At 39.8% G+C, this 20,061-nt stretch overlaps 1 protein-coding gene across 1 annotated transcript in view; it reads right to left on the bottom strand.

The window, feature by feature from the left end:
• Positions 1-20,061, bottom strand: part of LOC109938355 (secretin receptor-like) — a 64,832-nt gene that overhangs the window by 31,031 nt on the left and 13,740 nt on the right. Inside the window, exon 3 of the mRNA XM_048599008.1 lies at positions 5,491-5,598. Coding sequence (XP_048454965.1) covers positions 5,491-5,598 — 108 coding nt within the window. The remainder of the gene's footprint in view (positions 1-5,490; positions 5,599-20,061) is intronic.

Raw genomic sequence — 20,061 nt, 5'->3', positions numbered from 1 at the left:
CCAAATACTATCCATTCTGCTCTACCAAATAAACCAAAATTAGTGCTCAACATGTCAGTGATGGTCACACTTGCTGTGTTGCTAAGTCATCGAACAACAGGACATTGGAGAAGTAATCCATCACAGGAATGTAAACATCCCCATGAACTGTGAGTAAATCTATAGTTACTGTTGTCCAAGCAGTGAATGGAATGTCATGTGGATGGAGAAGCTCCCTCTGCTGGTGGGATTGAAATGTTTGGCATTGCCTCACATATATTCGCAAGTCATTACACGTTTGATTCATTCCTGACCTCTGCATAAATTCACACGCTAGCTGCTTTGTGCATTCAATCCCCTAACGTAGCACAGATATGATATCATGATGTTTAGGTGGAAGGTGATATTATGTTTTGGTGTAGCCCTTATTTCTCAGAAGCCATTCCTGTATGGCTTAAGAATCTTACAAAGTTCCCTGGTATTTAAGGGCTATGGCAACTCCCAGAATATTTGGTGCAGACCTCTGAAATCTGGCATCAATGGTCACTTATAATTTGAACATTGATGGAATGGAAGCCTTTTTTGTTGATGAATTCTATAGATTGGTGTTTGGGTGCTCTTGAAGCAACCTGAGTGCAGCCTGTGACATCCCGCAACTGGGGGAACCCAATAATGATGGTAAATCCTAATGCCCCAGCTACTTGACTCTCCTCATCACAGGTGGAGGATATGAAAAGCTGCCATCTGTAGAAAATGGCATCAGTTCCCTCCTGGATTGAGGATAATGTTTGAGGATTAGGAGATCCACACCCATCCAAGGAGACATTTCCACTAGTGTGGGAATCTCAAACTGGGATTTGGAATAAGGACATGCACTTTAAAACTGAGATGCGAAAGAATTTCTCCTCTCAGAAGATAGCAAATGTCTGGAATTCTCTGCTGCAGAGAGTTCTAGAGGCTAGATCACTGAAAGGCTTTATAGAAGACGTGGACAGGTTTTCAAAATAGTGGGGAGTTGAAAGCTATGATGAGCTGTCATGAATAAGGAGCTGAGGCCTGGGGTAGATCAGCCTTGATCTCATGGCAGGGCTGGCCTGACGTACCAAATGTTCTATCCCTGCTCCTATTTCTTACATTCTTATGTCCCTAGTTGTTCCTTAAAATGAGCTGGCGGAGTAAAAATTCAGGCAGTCATGCCCTTGATGGGCACCAGGATGGGATTGCCACCCTGACCTTCTGAGTCCACTTCCTGTTCCAGTACATAACACAGTGCATTTATAATAGCTCGGACATCCTTATTTAGTGCTTGCACTGTCTTTTACAGAGTTGAAGAAAATGACAGTGACAGGGAGGCCTGTAGCTGTTGAGTCTCATCATTCTCCTTTCCCTCCTTGGTCTCCTTTCACCTGCTGTTTAGTAGCCACCCCAGGTTACTGTTCTTGGTGGGTATACTGATAATGTTGTGATTGCTGTGTCCTTCTGCAGTATCTTTGGAGTTGTGTAAAGGCCACAATGACTCCAACAATGGTGTTCTCCATGTATGATCCCTGAACTGATAATCTGTGCAGAATGTCAGAAAGAAAACATTATTTTATTGAAAGAATGCCTGAGCCCTCACATCAATTACAATGAAACCTCATGTTATGCCTTTACACAGTGTGACTTGGTAGCCTTCCAAGGAAGTCATTGACAAATTCTCACTACTGATCATGTGGTGAGCCTCAGGTGATGATAAATATGCAAGGATATCAAGTGACATCAGCTAGCAGCAAGACAACTAAGGTGTCAAACAAGTGCAACAAAGAACAACACTGACCTCTTCAGATGGGTATACAGCCAGCAGATCAGTAAAAGTTGTCCGACATTCAAAGAGGAGAAAATTCCTTCCACAGAAACTGAAATGAGTTCACTGTAACTTTCCAGTGTTCAAACGTGCAAAACTTTACATTTGCTTTTGCTATATTTCATTGGGAAATCAGCATGAGTATCTTAGAATCTCAAGCCTTTGGGCGAATCTAATTCTGAAACAATTAAGGAAAGATGGTTTACAGCTATCAAAGAACATGTGGGAATTAATTTAAGATCAGGAGCTAAGAAGGAGACCTTGGAAAGCTGGTTAAGCACCCACACCTTGAGAAAGAAAAGATTGTGTCTGTTTGTGACCGAGAACCATTGCCAGGCTTTAAGTTGAAATAGAACTAATGAAGTTTGACTTATAAAGAGAAATTAGCTAGAAGAGAACAGACATAAGGAAAGGGTGAAGTCAGGGAGTGGTGAAAAAAATGCAAACTGGAGCATGAATTTTGATTATGCAAACTTGAGTTATTAAGAAGAGGAGAGGCTGACTCAGAAATAATTTTGATTTGGTGAGGAATTTCCACATAGTACCCAAATTTAGTGAGGAGGGAGTGGAAATGTCCTTCATTTGAGAAAATTGCCACAAATCTGGATTGGTTTGAAAAACAATGGGCTATACTCCAACAAAATATTTTAGGGTGGTACATTTTGGAGAAATTTTGTGAAGAATGATAGGAAGTAAATTAACAGTTTGATATTTGCAAGAGTTGGGATCTAATAACTCATGGGAGTTGGACTTTAAATCTTAATTGTCACATTTGGTTCATTGTTATAAGTTAATTATTATAATATTGTGAATATAAAATATTTACGAGTTTATATTGTACAGAGGAGGGTTAAACTACTATTTACAGACCATAACTAATTGATCTTTCTTGAAAATTTCAAAACCAACAACTAAAGACTGTTTCAAAGGAGTTTGATGCTACAACCACTTGCAATAAAAACTGTATCTGTTGCCAAATGAAACAATGTAATTACAGAAGCTTTATTGAGTGTTAAAGGACAAGGGTTGTAACAACATCCTAAAGTCGGAAAAATGCATTGTGTCTTCTTGGACTATAAAATAAATCAGTATGCATGTAATAAAGCTTATTGTTTAAATACAACGGATGCAATGTTGTATACCAGTTGTTGTATTTAGTATAGATACACTAGCATCTCCTATATAGTTGAAAAGAATACTTCATTATAGCAACACTTTCCCTTTGTCCAAGGCAGTAAGAAATGTTTTGACCTTTGAAAGCAGTAAGGATTTTTTTTTAAAATTAAAATGTTCAGGGGAATCTATGATGGTCTTTTTTCTAAAGACATTTTTAATAAGGACTTGAAGAGTTTGTATTAACTGTAAAGGGATTGAATTGTGATTTTCTCAAATAATAAGAAATACTGGTATGTGACCTGGATGGAATGTGAACAGGAAGGAAGCTAATAAACAGAAGCGAGTAACCAGAGAAACTGAGGGGCTGCGAGACAGCACAGCTGGATGCAGAAAGTGGTGAGCCTAAGATGCAGAAATAAAGCAATCTGGAAGCAAAATTGCTGGAGAGGAGTTTAAAAGGTCTGGAAGGAGGTGAACAACACAGGGAAGATTGCTTAAGCAGAACCTTAATTACATGGAAGCTGCTATTGTGTGATTGGAATGATGTCAGCCAGGTGGATCTCATAGAATATGAGTTCCCTGATTGGACCAGGTTAACTGCCCCAATCAGGGAGTCCTGGCTGACAGATATAAACAGGAGCGTCAGGGGTTCTGCTCACTCTAGGAGCCGACTCTGTGCCAGCTGGGTCAGTGTCATGGACTATGCACATGTAAATAAAGGTAACGTGATGATGGGATATTAGCCTTTGTGGAGGTATTTCAGCTATCGGTGGGGAATCAGCTATTGCCTGGAAGGAAAGGGACAGGGATTTGGTTGGAAGTCCTGTGTAGCCAATTGGGTCCTGCAGAGTGTATGTGTAGTCTACTAAACCATTTAGATACAGTCATTGTTGCATGCACTATTCCATGATAATTTAAAAGTTTGTGCCAACTTCCATGTTAACTTGCATTTGTTTAGATTTGTATTGAAAAAGAAGTTTCAAAAATTGAAATTTCTCCATGGAGAGGAGGGCAGCAACTTTGGTACATTTTTTTGGTAGTAGTTCCCCAGATCATAACAGAAGCAAGTCTCAGGAAAGGAGCAAAGTTCCAGCCCATATACCTGAAATACAGTAGCCATGAAACTGAGCTCCATAGTAGGCATAGTGTTGGCACTATGGGTATTATTTCAGTTCCAAAATGTCATCTATACTGCATTCGCATAGTTCTGGTGCAGCCCATGCTGAACACAATCTCTTGTGAGAGCATTAGTGTGGGTATTGAATGTCTACTGGAAGTATACAGAGTAGATGGTTTATGGTGTCAGTCTTAGCAGAACACTAATTCAATACCAGCACTGCCATTTTTGACCCCATATCTCAAACTAATGCCTTCTTTTCCACACCCTGACTGCAAATCACAAACAATACCCAATCAACCACTCTGTGGTTAGTTGTTAATGATCTCTGTTTGAGTATGTAAAATACTAAGTCAAACCATCTGCTCACAAACATGGTTCTTATGGTTACCACACCTTGGATATATAGCATGAAAGAGAGGTTGAGCAGATACAACAAAAGAGGTCAACCTACTTGTAGAGGAGGGAGGAGGAAGAGGGAGAGAAGAGCTCACTGCAGGAGGCCTTACCCTCCACAGGTTTTCATGCTACATTTCTCTTACCTGAACCTAAGCCAGAAGCAGAGGTGTAAAAGATTTAGATGTACAAGTGAAAGTGTCACTACAAGTTAGAATACAGGTACAGCAATTGGTTAAGAAAGCTAATGGAATGTTATAATTTATTACAAGAGGAATTGATCATAAATCGTATTATGCTTCAGTTACACAGGCATTAATGAGACCACATCTTGACGACTGTTCCATTTTGGTCTTCTTATTTAAAGAAGTATGTAAATGCAGAGCCTATTTTATCCCCAAGGTTCCTGCTGTTAGGCTCACTGGTAAATTGATCAGCAGCAAATGCAGGTCAGAACAGCCTGTGATTTGATGAGAAATTTAACAGCATTTTTGAAAAATCCATTTACTTGTATCTTGGACAAAGCCTGGGTGAAATCAGACACATCCTTTGAGGACTACAATCTCGCCCACCAGCCACTTATTGTTGTTTTATAATGATAGTAGCTTCTCCTGCATGTTTATAACGGAGTCATCATGGATAATTGAACAGCCAATGGTTTTTGAGACAATCAGTAAAGAATGAATTGATTTGATTTGATTTATTATTGTCACACGTACCTAGGTACAGTGAAAAGTTTTGTTTTGCTTGCAGTACAGGCAGATCTGCCATACAAAGTGCATAAAGGTAATAGAACAGAGCAAGGAATAGTATTATGGCTGCAGTAATCGAGGTTCACTTTTGAAGTCTGATACCAACACACCATTCAAACCTTTAAGTGAAGTGTTTATTTTTTAGAAGAGTTTGAAATAAACTGGATTTTATAAAAAAGCTGCTTCTCGTTGATAATTTTAGTAGAAAATTCTCAGTGATAATTTTAGTAAAAAAACTACAGAGTACAAAATTAATCTACTTTCTTTATTGTGACTGTTTTATTTACCTTCCTTTTGAGTCAAAAGATAAATCACATTGGGGCAAGGTAGAGTAACAGTCTTTCCAAGTGAGGAGAAGGGCCAACATGTCAAGTTATCCCACATTCCTTCACAGCCTATTGGAAATTAAAATAGAAAAAGGTAAAATTACAGTTTAGAAAATGTATTAGAAGATGTAAAAACTGAAAGAACTGCAGATGTTGTAAATCACGAACAAAAAACAGAAGTTGCTCAAAAAGCTTAGCAGGTCTGGCAGCATCTGCGAAGAAAAAAATCAGAGTTAACGTTTTGGATCCAGTGACCCTTCCTCAGAACAGTTCTAACTTATCTGCCACTCAATCCTCTTACTGACATGGCACCTCAACACTTCACCCACCTGTCACCACAACCCGTCACTCATCTGGCATGCTATCCCTCATTTACCTAGCATTCTATCACTACTTCAACCCCTGCCACCCCAAAACCTCACTCCCCTGCCAGCGCAACCCCTTCATCCATTTGTTACACTAGAGGTTTGCACAAAGAAGTCCATTAAAGTTAAGTGTTCAGGTGTCCAATTCTGATCAGAAGATCTGCGTCATTATATTTTTGTATTTCTATTTCTATTTATGTTTCTGCCATACCATTTTTTTTAGCAGGGCAGCTCAGTGGCTCAGTGGTTAGCACTGCTGCCTCACAGCACCAGGGACCAGGGTTCAATTCCAGCCTTGGGCAACTATCTGTGTGGAGCTTGTACATTCTCCCCATGTCTGTGCAGGTTTCCTCTAGGTGCTCCGGTTTCCTCCCACAGTCAAAAGATGTGCAGCGTAGGTGGATTGGCCAAGCTAAATTGCCCATAGTGCCCAGGGATGTTTGGGTTAGACATGGGAAATCAGGGGTAGGATAATGGGTCTGGGTGGGATGCTCTTTGAAGGGGTGGTGTCAACTTGTTGGGCCAAATGGTCTGGTTCCCACACTGTAGGGATTCTATGATTTTAATGAAACTTTCCATAATGACATGATTTTAAACAAACTGTCTCAGACGAATAACATACTTCCACATTTAATAATTGCACTGTTTCTGCTTGTTAGTAATGTATTCTTAATTGCATTTTTGTCAACACTTTATTACATTCTAAATAACGATTGTCCTTTACCTACGAGAACTTAACCTTGATTTATGATTTCATAAATGAAAGCTGAACACTCACAGAAAATTGTCCAAATACCTCATGGTTGGTTTTAAAAAATAAAACTTCCTTCAATCCATTTACATGTGCTTCAACTTCTATGGGGTCTTCATTATTGATTTGGCACTTAAAATCAACAATAAATATCAGAATTATAGAACATGCAGCAAAATAATTTTCTAAGTTTTTAAGTCCTGTTTTTCATTCCATGGGACCTTTTTTTAAACCTCTGTGGTTGTTCAATGTTGGGTTTTTATTTTTAAGTTTACACCACTTCAATAATTTTTACAGTGGTCTTTGGATTTTTATCTCAATTTTTACAATCATACAAAACACTTTATTCTATTTATTTTCTTTTCTCTTTCCGTGATATATAAACTTACTCAAAGTTCTTTGCTTGGCTTAGTTGGTTGCAGTCTATATCTTTGAATCAGTAGTTTGTGGATTTAACCCTACCCTAAGAAGACAGTTTCCCTGGTCTCCTGGTCAACACAGCTCTTTCCACAAATCCAATTGAAACAAGACTAACTCATCATTTATCTCATTGTTTTTGTTCAATTTGTTTTGTACAAAATGACTGCTGTATATATTGACCCAATAGAGTCATAATAAGAGTCATAGGGATGACATCAGAAGCAGTAGCATGCAGTAATGATAAACAAAATCAGAAATTGCTGGAAAAACTCAGCAGGTCTGGCAACAACTGTAGTCAGAAAGCAGAGTAAATGTTTTGGGTCCAATGACCGTTCTTCAGAACTCTGCTTTCTCTCCACAGATGCTGCCAGACATGCTGAGTTCTTCTAGCAGTTTACGATTTCCAGCATCCACAGTTGTTTGGTTTATGTAGTAATGATGCCAGAGTCACATGAGTAGGTAGAGAGACCTGGAAGGGGGCAGAAGCATTTATCCCATGTGACGAAATTGTAATGTAAGTAAAGAATTAGCTGTAAGTAAAGTGTTTTTGCATTTTAAAAAAAGCCATACTTTTGAGAGTCTAAAGAGTCACAAACTCAAGTAAACACACATGATGGCAGTGCTAAAGAATGAAAGAAGTTATGACGCCAGCAGTTGAAGACAATTTCAATGTTAAGAAGGAAAACTAGACCAAAGTATTTGGAGGCTCAGCAGGACATTGGGATCATAACATGAACAGCTTCAATAAATTGGAAAACAACACAGAAACTAGACTGCAGTGAGCAAAGGCCTGAAGCCACACACAGTGGGATTTGGATAGAAATGATACAGGAATAGTTCTACGATTCAGAAGAAACATGGAACCCAACCTATCACTCCCAGAAATGTTCCAGGCTATCAAGGTATGCTGAGCAATTATTAGAGCAAAGTAGAACATTGATGAGACTACTGCTTCATATCAGGGGGTACAACAGGCATTTGACACATTTCAGTGATAGTTGCAATTATTGAACAGTCAAAGTTTGGAAACAAACAACAGGTAAAAGCACAAAGTGGTTTTTTAATGATCTCTATGGGCTGGCATAGAACTGTACTTATAAAGGTTTAAAAACAGAGTTGATTTGTGATCAGATTGTTGTCAAGGTTGCAGAGAAGATATTATTGAACCTCCTGCAGGGTGGTTATGATTTAACTCAGGAGAAAGCAGTTCAAATTGTGAGCCAGAAACAAATTTTTTGTTTGAGGTGACAATGCTGCACAATGGAAAAAATCGAGTGAGGCATTTCAGTTTGTCAGCCACAAAGGAGAAAGTGCAGAAAAGCCTTAGCTCAACAAACGGGGTAAAAGTGTGTCAAGCACATTTTAAAAACATCTCCAGTGTGGAGAGAAGAAGTCACACAAATGTGATGAATATCCAGCAGGGGCACACAATACTGTGGGAGAAAAGGTCATTTTAAAGCAGCCTATTATTCCAAAATGTACACAACCTGTAGACAAAAGGAAAAGTTCTTAAAGGATTGATGCATACAAGAAGTTGAAGAGCCACAAGAACAAACTAAAACCCCTTCGGGGAAATCAATTAAACTGAAAACAAATATTGGAATGTTAAACTAGAAATCGACAGACATCTCACAGACTTTAAAATAGATACAGGATCCCATATTTCAGCAATATCAGATCAAGCTAAATGATTAAAACAAATGAAATTGCAATCATCTCTATTAAAACACAAGATCCTGGAGGAACTTGGTTAAAAGTTAAGGGCAAGCCCATGGCAAAACTCAAGTATAAAGAATGAGAAATCCTTGAATCTCTCAATGTCGTTCTGAATCAGGAATGTTCTGTATGAAGTAGAAAGGCAAGCTTAAAGGAAAAATAAATCTGCCGTTCCCTCCGAGACAGACCACAGCAGGAAGATGACCAGACTCACTAATCACCCTACTATATCAAGGATGTGTCAGAGATGGCCACAAGAATACTCAGACCCCTGGGTATTAGCGTAGCCCACAAACCGACAACCACATTATGACAGCTACTGACGAATGTAAAGGATCCCATACCCAAAACCAGCAAAACCGGTGCAATAGACAAAATATCCTGCAAGGACTGTGAGAAACACTAGGTAGGCCAAACCAAAAGAAAATTGACTATATGGATACATGAACACCAAGAGACACGACCAATTCTCACTTGTCTCACTACACACGGACAAAGAGGGACACGAATTTGACTGGGACAACGCATCCATAATCGCACAAGCCAAACAGAGACATGCCAGGGAATTCCTGGAGGGCTTGTATTCTAACCAGAAGTCCATCAACAAATACATTGAATTAAACCCTGTGTACAAACCACTAAGAAACAGAATCGGAAATGGTACCAAAAATCCCAACAAACTGAGGCATATAAATAACAAACAGGACAGAACACCAATCTTCATCGGAGTGCACTGATGATGTTATCTAGCAGGATGACAAAACAAATCCACCGGCTCAATGATCATGTCTACAAGCACATCCACAACCTGAGCTACAAATCTTCTCAAAAACTTTAAAGAAAAAATAAAATCAAGAACTGCAGATGCTGGAAATCTGAAGAAAAAACAGAAATTGCTGGAGAAACTCAGCAGGTCTAGCAACATCTGTGGAGAGAAAGGAAAGTCAATGTTTTGAACCCGGTGACCTTTCATCAGGGACTGATGAGTTAATGTTTCATATCCAGTATAATAGTCCTTCAGAAGAAGTCACACCAGACTCGAAAGATTAACTCTGCTTCTCTCTCACCAGATGCTGCCAGACTTGCTGAGTTTCTCCAGCATTCTCTGAGTTTATTTCCGATTCCCAATATCCAAAGTAGTTTGCTTTTATAAATTATGTGATATGGCACATGGCTGATGTACTGAGACATGGATCCGTAACATATCCATAAACATAACTAAAGGGTCACTTTTCAAAAACTACAGAACACAGGCCTAAAACGTAATGAAAAATGTGAGTTTTCCAAACCTAAGATAAAGTTTCTTGGATATTTCATTCATTGCCTCTAGAATCACAGTTATTTCACAAAATATCAAAGCTATAAATCTGATTGAGTTTTTAAGGAAGTGACGAGGATGATTGATGTGGGTAGGGCACTGGATGTTTTCTATACAGACTTTACTGAAGCATTTGACAAGGTCTCTTATGGTAGGCTGGTCCAGAAGATTAAGTCACATGGGTTCTATGGTGAGACTGGACCTTTCATCCAGGCTGGGTCTGGGTCTGAAATGTCAACTCTCCTGCTCCTTTGATGCTGCTTGACGTGCTGTGTTCCTCCAGCTCCACACTGTATTGACTCTGACTCCAGCATCTGCAGTTCTTGCTATCTCTGGGTTCTATGGTGAATTAGCAAGTTGGATACAAAATTGGCTTTGTCACAGAAGACACAAGGTAGTTGTGGAGAGGTGTTTTTCTGACTGAGATCTGTGACCAGTGGTGTTCTACAAGGATCAGCGCTGGGACCTCTGTTGGATGAAAATGTAGGTGGCCTGATTAGTAAGTTTTCAGACAACACAAAACTTGATGGAGTTGTGGAGAGTGAGAAGGTTGTCAAAGGATACAGCAGTTGGAAAGTTGGGTGGAGAAATGGGCAGATGGAGTTTAATCCGAACAAGTTGCATTTTGGGAGGCTTAATGCAAGAGGAAAGTATACAGTAAATGACAGGACCCTTAGGATATAGAGAGGGATCTTGGGGTGTAAGTCCATTGCTCCCTGAAAGTGGCAACTCAAGTGGGTGAGGGGTAAAAAATATTATTCGCATGCATACGTTCATTGGTCGGAGCACTGAGTCTGAGCATTGGCAAGTCACATTGCAGCTGTATAAGAGTTGAGTTAGGCCACATTTGGAGTATTGTGTTCAGTTTTGTCAGCGCATAATAGGAAGGATATGGAGGCCTTGGAGAGGGTGCAGGAGAGGGTTATCAGGATGTTGCCTGGATTGGAGTGCATCAGCTATTATGAGAGATTGGACAAATTCAGATTGTTTTTGCTAGAGTGTTGGAGGCTGAGGGAGGACCTGATAAAAGTATATAAAATCATGAGAGGCATGGATTGGGTGGGAAGTCAGAGTAGTTTCCCGGAGTGGAAATGTTAAATGCTGAGGGGCAAAGGTTTAAAGTGAGAGGGGGAAAGTTTAAAGGAGATGTGCAAGACAAGTTTTTACACAGAAGGCAGTAAGTGCCCGGAATGCACTTCCAGAAGGATGTAGAATCGGAGATGATAGCAATGTTTAAGAAGCATTTAGACAGGCATATGAACAGGCAGGGAATAGAGGGATATGGACCTTGTCCAGTCAGATAAGATTAGTTCAGAATGGTGTCATGATTGGTACACACATAATGGGCCAGAGGGCCTGTTCCTGTGCTGTACTGTTCTATGTTCTGTAAGAGATTTTCCATCACCTGGGAAAGTTGAAGAAATTCAAAGATTTCTTGGTATTATGATTCAAGTGGACAGGTTTTTAACCAAAATTGTCAAAGGTCATTGAGTGCTTGAGATACATTTTGTGACAGGATCAACAATAGTGATGTAACTTGGACTTGTAAAATGCTTTTGAAAAGATTAAGAAACTCCTAAACCCTTAAGAACTCATAGCAGTGCAATCGCCACTTACAAAATATAGTAGTGAAAGATACATTGTCTATAAGGCTCAGAGCAGTGCTATTTGGAATGCACAAAGATGTCAAGTGTAGACCAATCTACTGTGCTTCTAGATCATTTACACAGAAAAATCAACATTACATCATGATAGAGAAAGAAGCTTTCGCAGTCATGTGGGTGCATGAAATTTTGTTCAATTATGGATTAGGATTACAATTCAAGACAAAAACAAGACCATAAATCATTGGTCCCTCTCCTGAACAAGAAAATAATTGTCAATGTGCCACCCAAGATACAACAGTTCAGATTACGATTCATGAGGTATGATTCAATCAAAATACGAATAGGGTTAATACCAGGCAACAGCAGACACACTTTCAAGGATTTCATCAAATGAAACTGTTCAAGTGGACTTAGAGTTCATCAAGCAAGGTGAAGCCACCACATCCTCAATCAAGCAGAATCTGAGGGAGGTAGTGACATAATATAATGTCACTGGACTAGTAATCTTGAAACTCAAATAAATGTCCTGGGGATATGTGATTGAATCTCACTGTGGTGGATAAAAAAGATTGGTCACGGCATCACAAATCCTCAATCTGTGAAGTCTGAGATTTTAGAAGGAAATGTATAGAATGGAAATAAAAATGGGGAAAATACTTGAGTGGAGTTCGAGATTACAAGGGTAACATCACAGGCATTTAAAAAATTATTGAGCTTGAAATTCTACCATTTGCCCTGGTGGGGTTTAAACTTGCACCCCCAATATATTACTTGTGCCTCTGGGTTATGAGTCCACTGACAATACCATTATGCCATGACCTCCTCAAATGGGTAGCAAGATCTGAAAGCGAAAAGCTCTAACATCAAATAAAGAGATAATGCATGTAAACATCTGGATGTAAGTAGAGAGTTCTTGCATTAAAAAGGCCACAGATTCAATCAGCATACATTTGGGAAACAACTTGACCAAACCACAAAACAACACAATCACTATGCTTCAAAATAAGCATATAAATGTGGGTTGATGTGCATCTGAGAGAGAAGATTTTCCTTTCCCTATTTGATGCAGATAAATCCTTAGGTTTATAAAGAGATTTACTTTATTGTTTGCTGCTGTGAGTAGAAGTTTTACTCCTGTGAATAATGAAAATGAATGCTTGGTCAGTGAAGGTAGGTAAATAAGTTGAACAGACCTTTTAAAAAGAAGTTAGTAGGATAATAGATAACAATATGAAGCAGGAGGAACACATTAGGCCAGGCAGCATCAGTGGAGTATGAAAGTTGACATTTCAAGTTGTGACATTTCAGGAATTTCTGAAGAAGGGTCCCGAACCGAAACATCAACTTTCCTACTCCACTGATGCTGCCTGGCCTACTGTGTTTCTCCAGCTCCATAATGTGTTATCTCTGGCTCCAGCATCTGCAGTTCTTGCTATCTCCAAGTGATTTATAACCCCACTGCAAAGCCTCTTCCAAAGATGTCCACCTTGAAGAAGCTGTCCTTCTCCCTCCGGAAAGACCTCGGTGGATCTCTCTCCCATTGCAACCCATTGGTAATCTACTCTGACCTGAAACTCTTTGACCACATACTTAAACAAACCCAGTTCTACAGCCACATCTCCTTTCTCAGTAACTGCCTATGCAGCCGAATCATCCCCAATGGACTCCAAACAATATTCCCAGTTCTCAAGAAGGATCCCAACCTGAAATGTCAACTTCCCTACTCCTCTGATGCTGCCTGACCTGCTGTGTTCCTCCAGCTCCACACTGTATTGTCTCTGACTCCAGCATCTGCAGTTCTTGCTACCTCTTAGTAGATAATATATTGTCCTTGGCCAATGAACCACTGCGGCTTTCCAGAGAAGGGCATTTTATCTGACAACCAGAAAAATCATACATGATCTCCTTTTAGATCCTGCATGCATTTTTTTCTGTCAATTCCAGAGCTAATAAATATTTTATTCCTACTCTGTTGTGATATTCATTTGGTTACCTAGGTTCTTTGAACCTTCTCCTTTAAACCACACCTGAAAATATGTAAAATTCCTACTTAATTTATGTACTGGAATGCAATAAAACAGGGGCTTGGAAAACAAATTGTCATGAACAGTATTTAAACTGATTTAATTGAAAACTTTAGTACAAGGTGCTTGAATAATAATTCAATTGTAATATGAGTATATTTTGTATTATTTCTAAAAAGAAATGTGAAGTTGAAGCTTTCCACTTTTTAGAGTGTAAGAGAAAAGCATCAACTTCAGGCTACTTTTTATCAATGTTCAAATTTCTGTACTACCAAGTTTTTTTTTGTATTCTTTGTGCAATGTATCCAAGCATCTCAATGGTGTGCAAAATAAGGTTAACAAATTATAAGTAATAATAAATGAAATTAACGTAGTATTTATAAAGTGAAATTGAATGTGATGAACACCCACAAGGTAACAGGACTGATGTTTTTACACCAATGCCACAGCTAATTTATACTGAGTTTCTAAGTAAAACACTTTCGTTGTTTAGTCTGTATGGTTCAGTGGTTCACACATCAATAGACAGTAATGTTGCCAGTTGTAAAACTGCAATCAATAATGTATTTCCTGTGTGCACTCGATGACTCTGTATTATGTTTTCAAAGCTATTGTTTTTAGTTAAGCTACGACAAACAACATAGGTAAAAACCTGTTTATGAAGAACAGCATCAGGCAGATTGTAGGCAGAATGGGGAGGGGGGTGAGTGCTGCTCATAGCATAGGCCATTCAATGGGCTGGATTTTACATTCAGGGTGTAGGACTTATGGGCAGATCTGTAAGTGGGAATGATTTATATTTTTTGCCAGGCCCCTAAGTGCTACAGCAATTTATTGTCTGTTGGGTTGTTAATTATTTTGAGCTTTAACCTCTAGCTTCCTAGGGAGGAAATCCCTTCAAAAGCTACTGGACAATCAGATGGATCCTGGGAATACTACCTGTAGCAATGGCCACTGATGGGATTGCATTCATTCTCCAGAAACATCTTTCACTGGAATCAGTTGTAAGTTAAATTCAGGGGGTCTTGCAGGGACCAGGCTCCCAGATCCCCACTGAGGAGTAATGGGGGTCAAGGTGGAGAGAGGGAGAAACATCAATGTGTTTGCTGCTTGTATCTCCTAACCAAAAGCCAGTAAAGGAGACAGCCACTTTTCCCACCCCATTGACCAGCCATGGCTCAAGTCATGTTATCTACTAGGTTTCCGGTCTATCACTGCTCTCTGTTGTTCCTGTGTCAAACAGAGGTGGAATGTGACACTTAGGTGACCATTATTTGGCCAATTGGCACAAGGGTGGATTGATGGGTTGTCCAAAGGCTGCCTCACCATTTGTAAAATTCCAGTGGAGGCAGGGACTTACAAGAAGACACTGGGAAAAGCATTCACTTTAATGGGCTTAATGTGTAGATTATTTTTAAATATTCAAAACTATGATGTTGTTCAATTTCAACTACATGTTCTCTGTCTTTCAATGAAACTAGCATCCAAATCTAAAGGTGCAATTGATGATGGTGTCATGCATTAGTAAAAACTGACAGAGCAATGCCATTAATGTGATATGAATCAGAGAACCACTGATCGTGAAGCTGATAAAGGAACAGTCAAATTTGACTTTTTTGGAAAATCTTGCAAATGGAATTTCTGAGTGATGAATGGTTCTACAAAGTCATTGCTCAGCTGGTTCAGCAATGAATAACTGAGTCATACAAATCCCAGGTTTAGCCTTAGTTCTGTGCCATCTTCCCTACTCTCAGCCAGCATGGCAGTAAGGGTGCTCAAGTTGTTCTTAATGATCTTGGAGCAGGCAGAGATAAACCAAATTATCCCTGAAGAATGTTAAGTCCTGGCGAAGGTATCATTCCATAGCTGTTTGGTCCTTTCAGAGCACAAATCACAGGGCCATTGTTTATGCATTAATTTATTTTGTGAAGTGTCACAGAATTATAAGATCCTCAGACCACTACCACACTTAAAAAAAAGTCTTTCATGTTGCTGGTAAGGCTAACTTTTTTTTGTCTTTAATTGTTAGGTCATTTTAGAAGTTAAAAGTCAATCACATTGCTGGGATCGAGAGTTACATGTATACCTGACTAGGTAAGATAGCAGATTTCCTTCCCTAAAGCAGATGTGTTTTTAAATAACAATGATTTGAGAGTCATAATCATTGAGCTTTGGATTCCTGAGTTACTAGTTGAATTTGAATCTTTTCCCCTCATACATTAACCTGGGTTTCTGGATTTCTAGTCCAGTGATATTATCACTTCACCACCACATTATTTTCGGTACCAGCTGTGACTCAGTTGATAGCCTGAGTCACAAAGTTCCAGCTTCAATTCCCATTCCAAAACCTGAGTACAAATATCAAGGTGACACGTTATTGTGTTGTGCTGAGGGCAGAGCGCACAGAGGTGCCTTCTTTAAATTGGGGTGTTAAACTAAGGCCTCATTTGCCTGCTTGGGAGGATTAAAAAGATTCCATGGCAATACTTTGGAACGGATAGGACAGTGATCCCTGGTATTCTGACCAAATTTTATCGTTAAATCCACATCACTAAATATAAGTCTTTCTTTTTAATTCTTTGTTCCTTAACCCAGGATTTGAACTGAATTGCAGAGCCCCAGTCACTGCTGTAGTTGAGGTTGGTTGGCTTGCCAAGCTGGTTTGTTGTTCCACAGACATTTCATTACCCTGCTGGGTAATATTATCAGTGCAGCCTCCAATGAAGCATCAGTGTGTTTTCCTGCCTGGCTTTTAAACTACACGGATAATCCACATGGATAAGGAGAACCACCAATTCGACTGGGACAACAACAAAATCCTGGGACAAGCTAAGCAGAGACAGGCATGGGAATTCCTAGAAGCCTGGTACTCCACCAAGAAAGCCATCAATAAACACATAAAACTCGACCCCATATACACTCCACTACGAAGGAAAACCCGAAGTGAGGCAATCCAGCTCAACGGACTCCAGAGATTAAAAACCAGGCGGGAAAACACACCGACGCTTCATCAGAGGCTGCATTGATAATATTACCCAGCATGGTAATGAAACGTCTGCGGAACAACAAACCAGCTTGGCGAGCCAACCCACCTCAACACCCACAACCCGAGCTACAGATCTACTCCAAAACAGCTGTAGTTGAGGGCAACCAACTAAGCATTGTCTGCTGATCACACTGTTCCCAATCATTTTCTGGTGACTACTGCTGGCAAATTTGTGGGTGTATGTTTGGATTGAGAAAATGGATTGGGAATAGCTCTGATAACCCCTCTCCACAGCTGAATCAGTTTAAAAATTCATTGTTTGTGTGCGCACATGAAGAATGGCAATTTGAATATATTCTTGGGCAGAAAAGTTGTTACCAGATTACATGTGTTGGGCTAACCCTGAAAGTCCAACTCTTTAAAGTTCAGGCAGCTCAGAACTGCATGTACTTTTGCAGATTGAGTTGTGATTGCAGAGAAACCAGTACCTGGAGTGTAGCACACTGGCTGAGGTTCTCATGAAGGACTCTCCTTCTCAATCTCTCCCCTCACCCGAGGTATGGTCATCCTCAGGTTAAACCACCACCAGTTGTCTCTCTCAAATGAGAGAGCTGCCCTATGGTCAGGTAGGATTATGGTGACATTATCTTTACATGTCAATCATCATTTCCAAAGTTCAGGTGGCAAAGGAGAAGAAGCCTTGAGAAAATCTAATGGATGTGCCAGCTGACAGAGATAAGCTAAAAACTGACACCTGGTGAAGGTACCATTCCATAGCTGTTTGGTCCCTACTGGAACATCATTCAAATGACTATTATTTATGCATTAATTTATTTTGTGACATAGGATGACAAGATCCTCAGACCACTCCCATTTTTTAAAAAAGTCTTTCATGTTACTGGTAAGGCCAACATTATTTGCTTGTCTTTAATTGCTTGCTAGGTCACAAAACACTTTTTAAAAGTCTCTCCACTCTATAATTTACAGCAAATGTTAATAATTTTTGACACATTTACAGAGTTTCGGAGCCACTGCGACCTCTGGTTAAACATTACCAGTTCCGTGCTCCACAAGAATGTGGATTAAGATATGAGTCTTGGAATTTCCTTTCAACCTCTGTGCTGAAGTTGCTCATTGTTGCCGACAGCGATGGGCCCAATTGGATTCCCCAGTGTCTTCACAGTCACCTGTGCAATTTCCCTAATTCCTCCACTTGTGGTAGCATGATGGATTGCTGTAAGTTGAAGATGCATGATAGATGCTTAGATGTTTTACATTCACCTACAATGTACTGCTTCTGAGATCTGACACTAATTTTGTGTCAATGGACTGAATGTCTTTCTATGTCGTATGTGGCATGGGGTTATTCCTAGGATAATTGGTGGGTACAAATGTATTTTCAAGGTCATCTTCCAATTTGTATCCAAAAAAAACTGTTGCCATGGCAAAATTATCCAGAGCAGATTTAAGAATCCAAATATTAAGAAGTTTGCAGCATAAAAGCTCAGTGTATCCATTTATAAAGTACTAAAGTGAAGGCAGGAAAACTGAAATTTGTTAAGTGACCTTGGTTAGGTAAGATTTAATATTATTTTGGTGTATACTAACCCCAACAAATATAACTTGGCATGCATGCTAACATTCAGGAATCATCCCATCATGTTCACAAACAAATGTATGTCTGAGGTTTCTGGCAGGTTCCTGTCAATTTTTGTAGGTGTGATGATTTGTAAGTCCCATTTGTGGTTAAGTCCTAAATGAAGATCATTTTTATCAATGAGGTGCAATGTATGTAGACAAATAGAGTTGGATTTAAACAAGATTTCTGATGTTAAAATGGCTCGCAGACATAAGTCCAACCAACTTTTGCTATCCTGCTCAATGCCCCTCCCCCATCCAATAAATGATTAGCCACCAGATGGTCCGAGCAGTAGCAATTACACTTGGATTGGCACGCTGCTCAGTTATTTTTTGCTTTACTACCACGGTCCACATTTCCAGCTGGGAATTCAATCCTGGCTGTTTCATAAACATAGAGCATAGCTGATGTCAGCACATTTCCCCATTGTGCATGACAATCAGGGCAAATTTTTAAAAATGCCACCTTTTGCAGTAGGTGTAGACTCATAGAGTCATACTGCACAGAAACAGACCCTTCAGTCCAACTCATCCATGCTGACTATATATCCCAATCTGACCTAGTATCATTTGCCAGATTTTGGTCCATATCCCTCAAAACCCTTTCTATTCATGTACCCATCCAGATACCTTTCAAATATTGTAATTGTACCTGCCTCCACTACTTCTTCTACAGCTTGTTCCATACATGCAACACCCTCTGTGTGAAGAAGTTACCCCTCAGGTACTTCTTAAATCTTTCCTCTCTCACCTTAAACCTATGCCCTCTGGTTTTGGACTCCCCACCCTAGGTAACCATTAAGCTGACTCCCAACTCATCACACAGCCCCCAAATACCTTGGCTAGTCACCCTATCCATGCCCCTCATGATTTTATAAAGCCTCTACAAGGCCACCCCTCATTCTCCGACGCTCCAAGGAGAAAAGCCCTAGCCTATTCAACTTCTCTCTGTAACTCAAACACTCCAGTCCCAGCAACATCCTTGTAAATCTTTTCTGAAGCCTCTCAAATTTAACAACATCCTTCCTATAAAAGGGTGACAAGAATGTACGCAGTATTCTAAAAGTGGCCTTACTAATGTCCTGTACAGCAGCAACATGATGTCCCAATTCCAGTACTCAATGTTCTGGCCAATGAAGGCAAGGATGCCAAATGCCTTTTTCACCATCCTGTCTATCCACGACACCACTTTCAAGGAACTATGTACCTGCACCCTTGGTCTCTTTGTTTGGCAACACATCCTAGGGCCGTACCTGTATAAGTCCTGTCTTGGTTTGCCTTACCAAAATGCAACACCTCACATTTATCTAAATTAAACTTCATCTGCCACTCTTTGGCCCATTGCCCCATCTGATCAAAGTCCCATTGTACTCTGAGATAATCTCTTCACTGTCTACTACACCATCTTTTCTGGTGTCATCTGAAAACTTACTAACCATATCTCCTGTATTCACATCCAAATCATTTATGTAAATGATGAAAAGCAATGAACCCAGCACTGAACCTAGTGGCATTCCATGGGTCACAGGCCTCCAGTCCAAAAAGCAACCCTCTACCCCCACCTCCTGTCTCCTACCTTCAAGCCAACTTTGTTTCCAATTGGCTAGCTCCCCTGGATCCCATATGATCTAACCTTACTGACCGGTCTACCATGCGAAACCTTTGCTGAAGTCCATATAGACAACATCTACCACTCTTTACGGCCAT

Source organism: Rhincodon typus, chromosome 7 (assembly GCF_021869965.1).
Source record: "Rhincodon typus isolate 14 chromosome 7, sRhiTyp1.1, whole genome shotgun sequence".
NCBI lineage: Eukaryota > Metazoa > Chordata > Chondrichthyes > Orectolobiformes > Rhincodontidae > Rhincodon > Rhincodon typus.
This window is presented reverse-complemented; position numbering and strand designations above follow the sequence as displayed.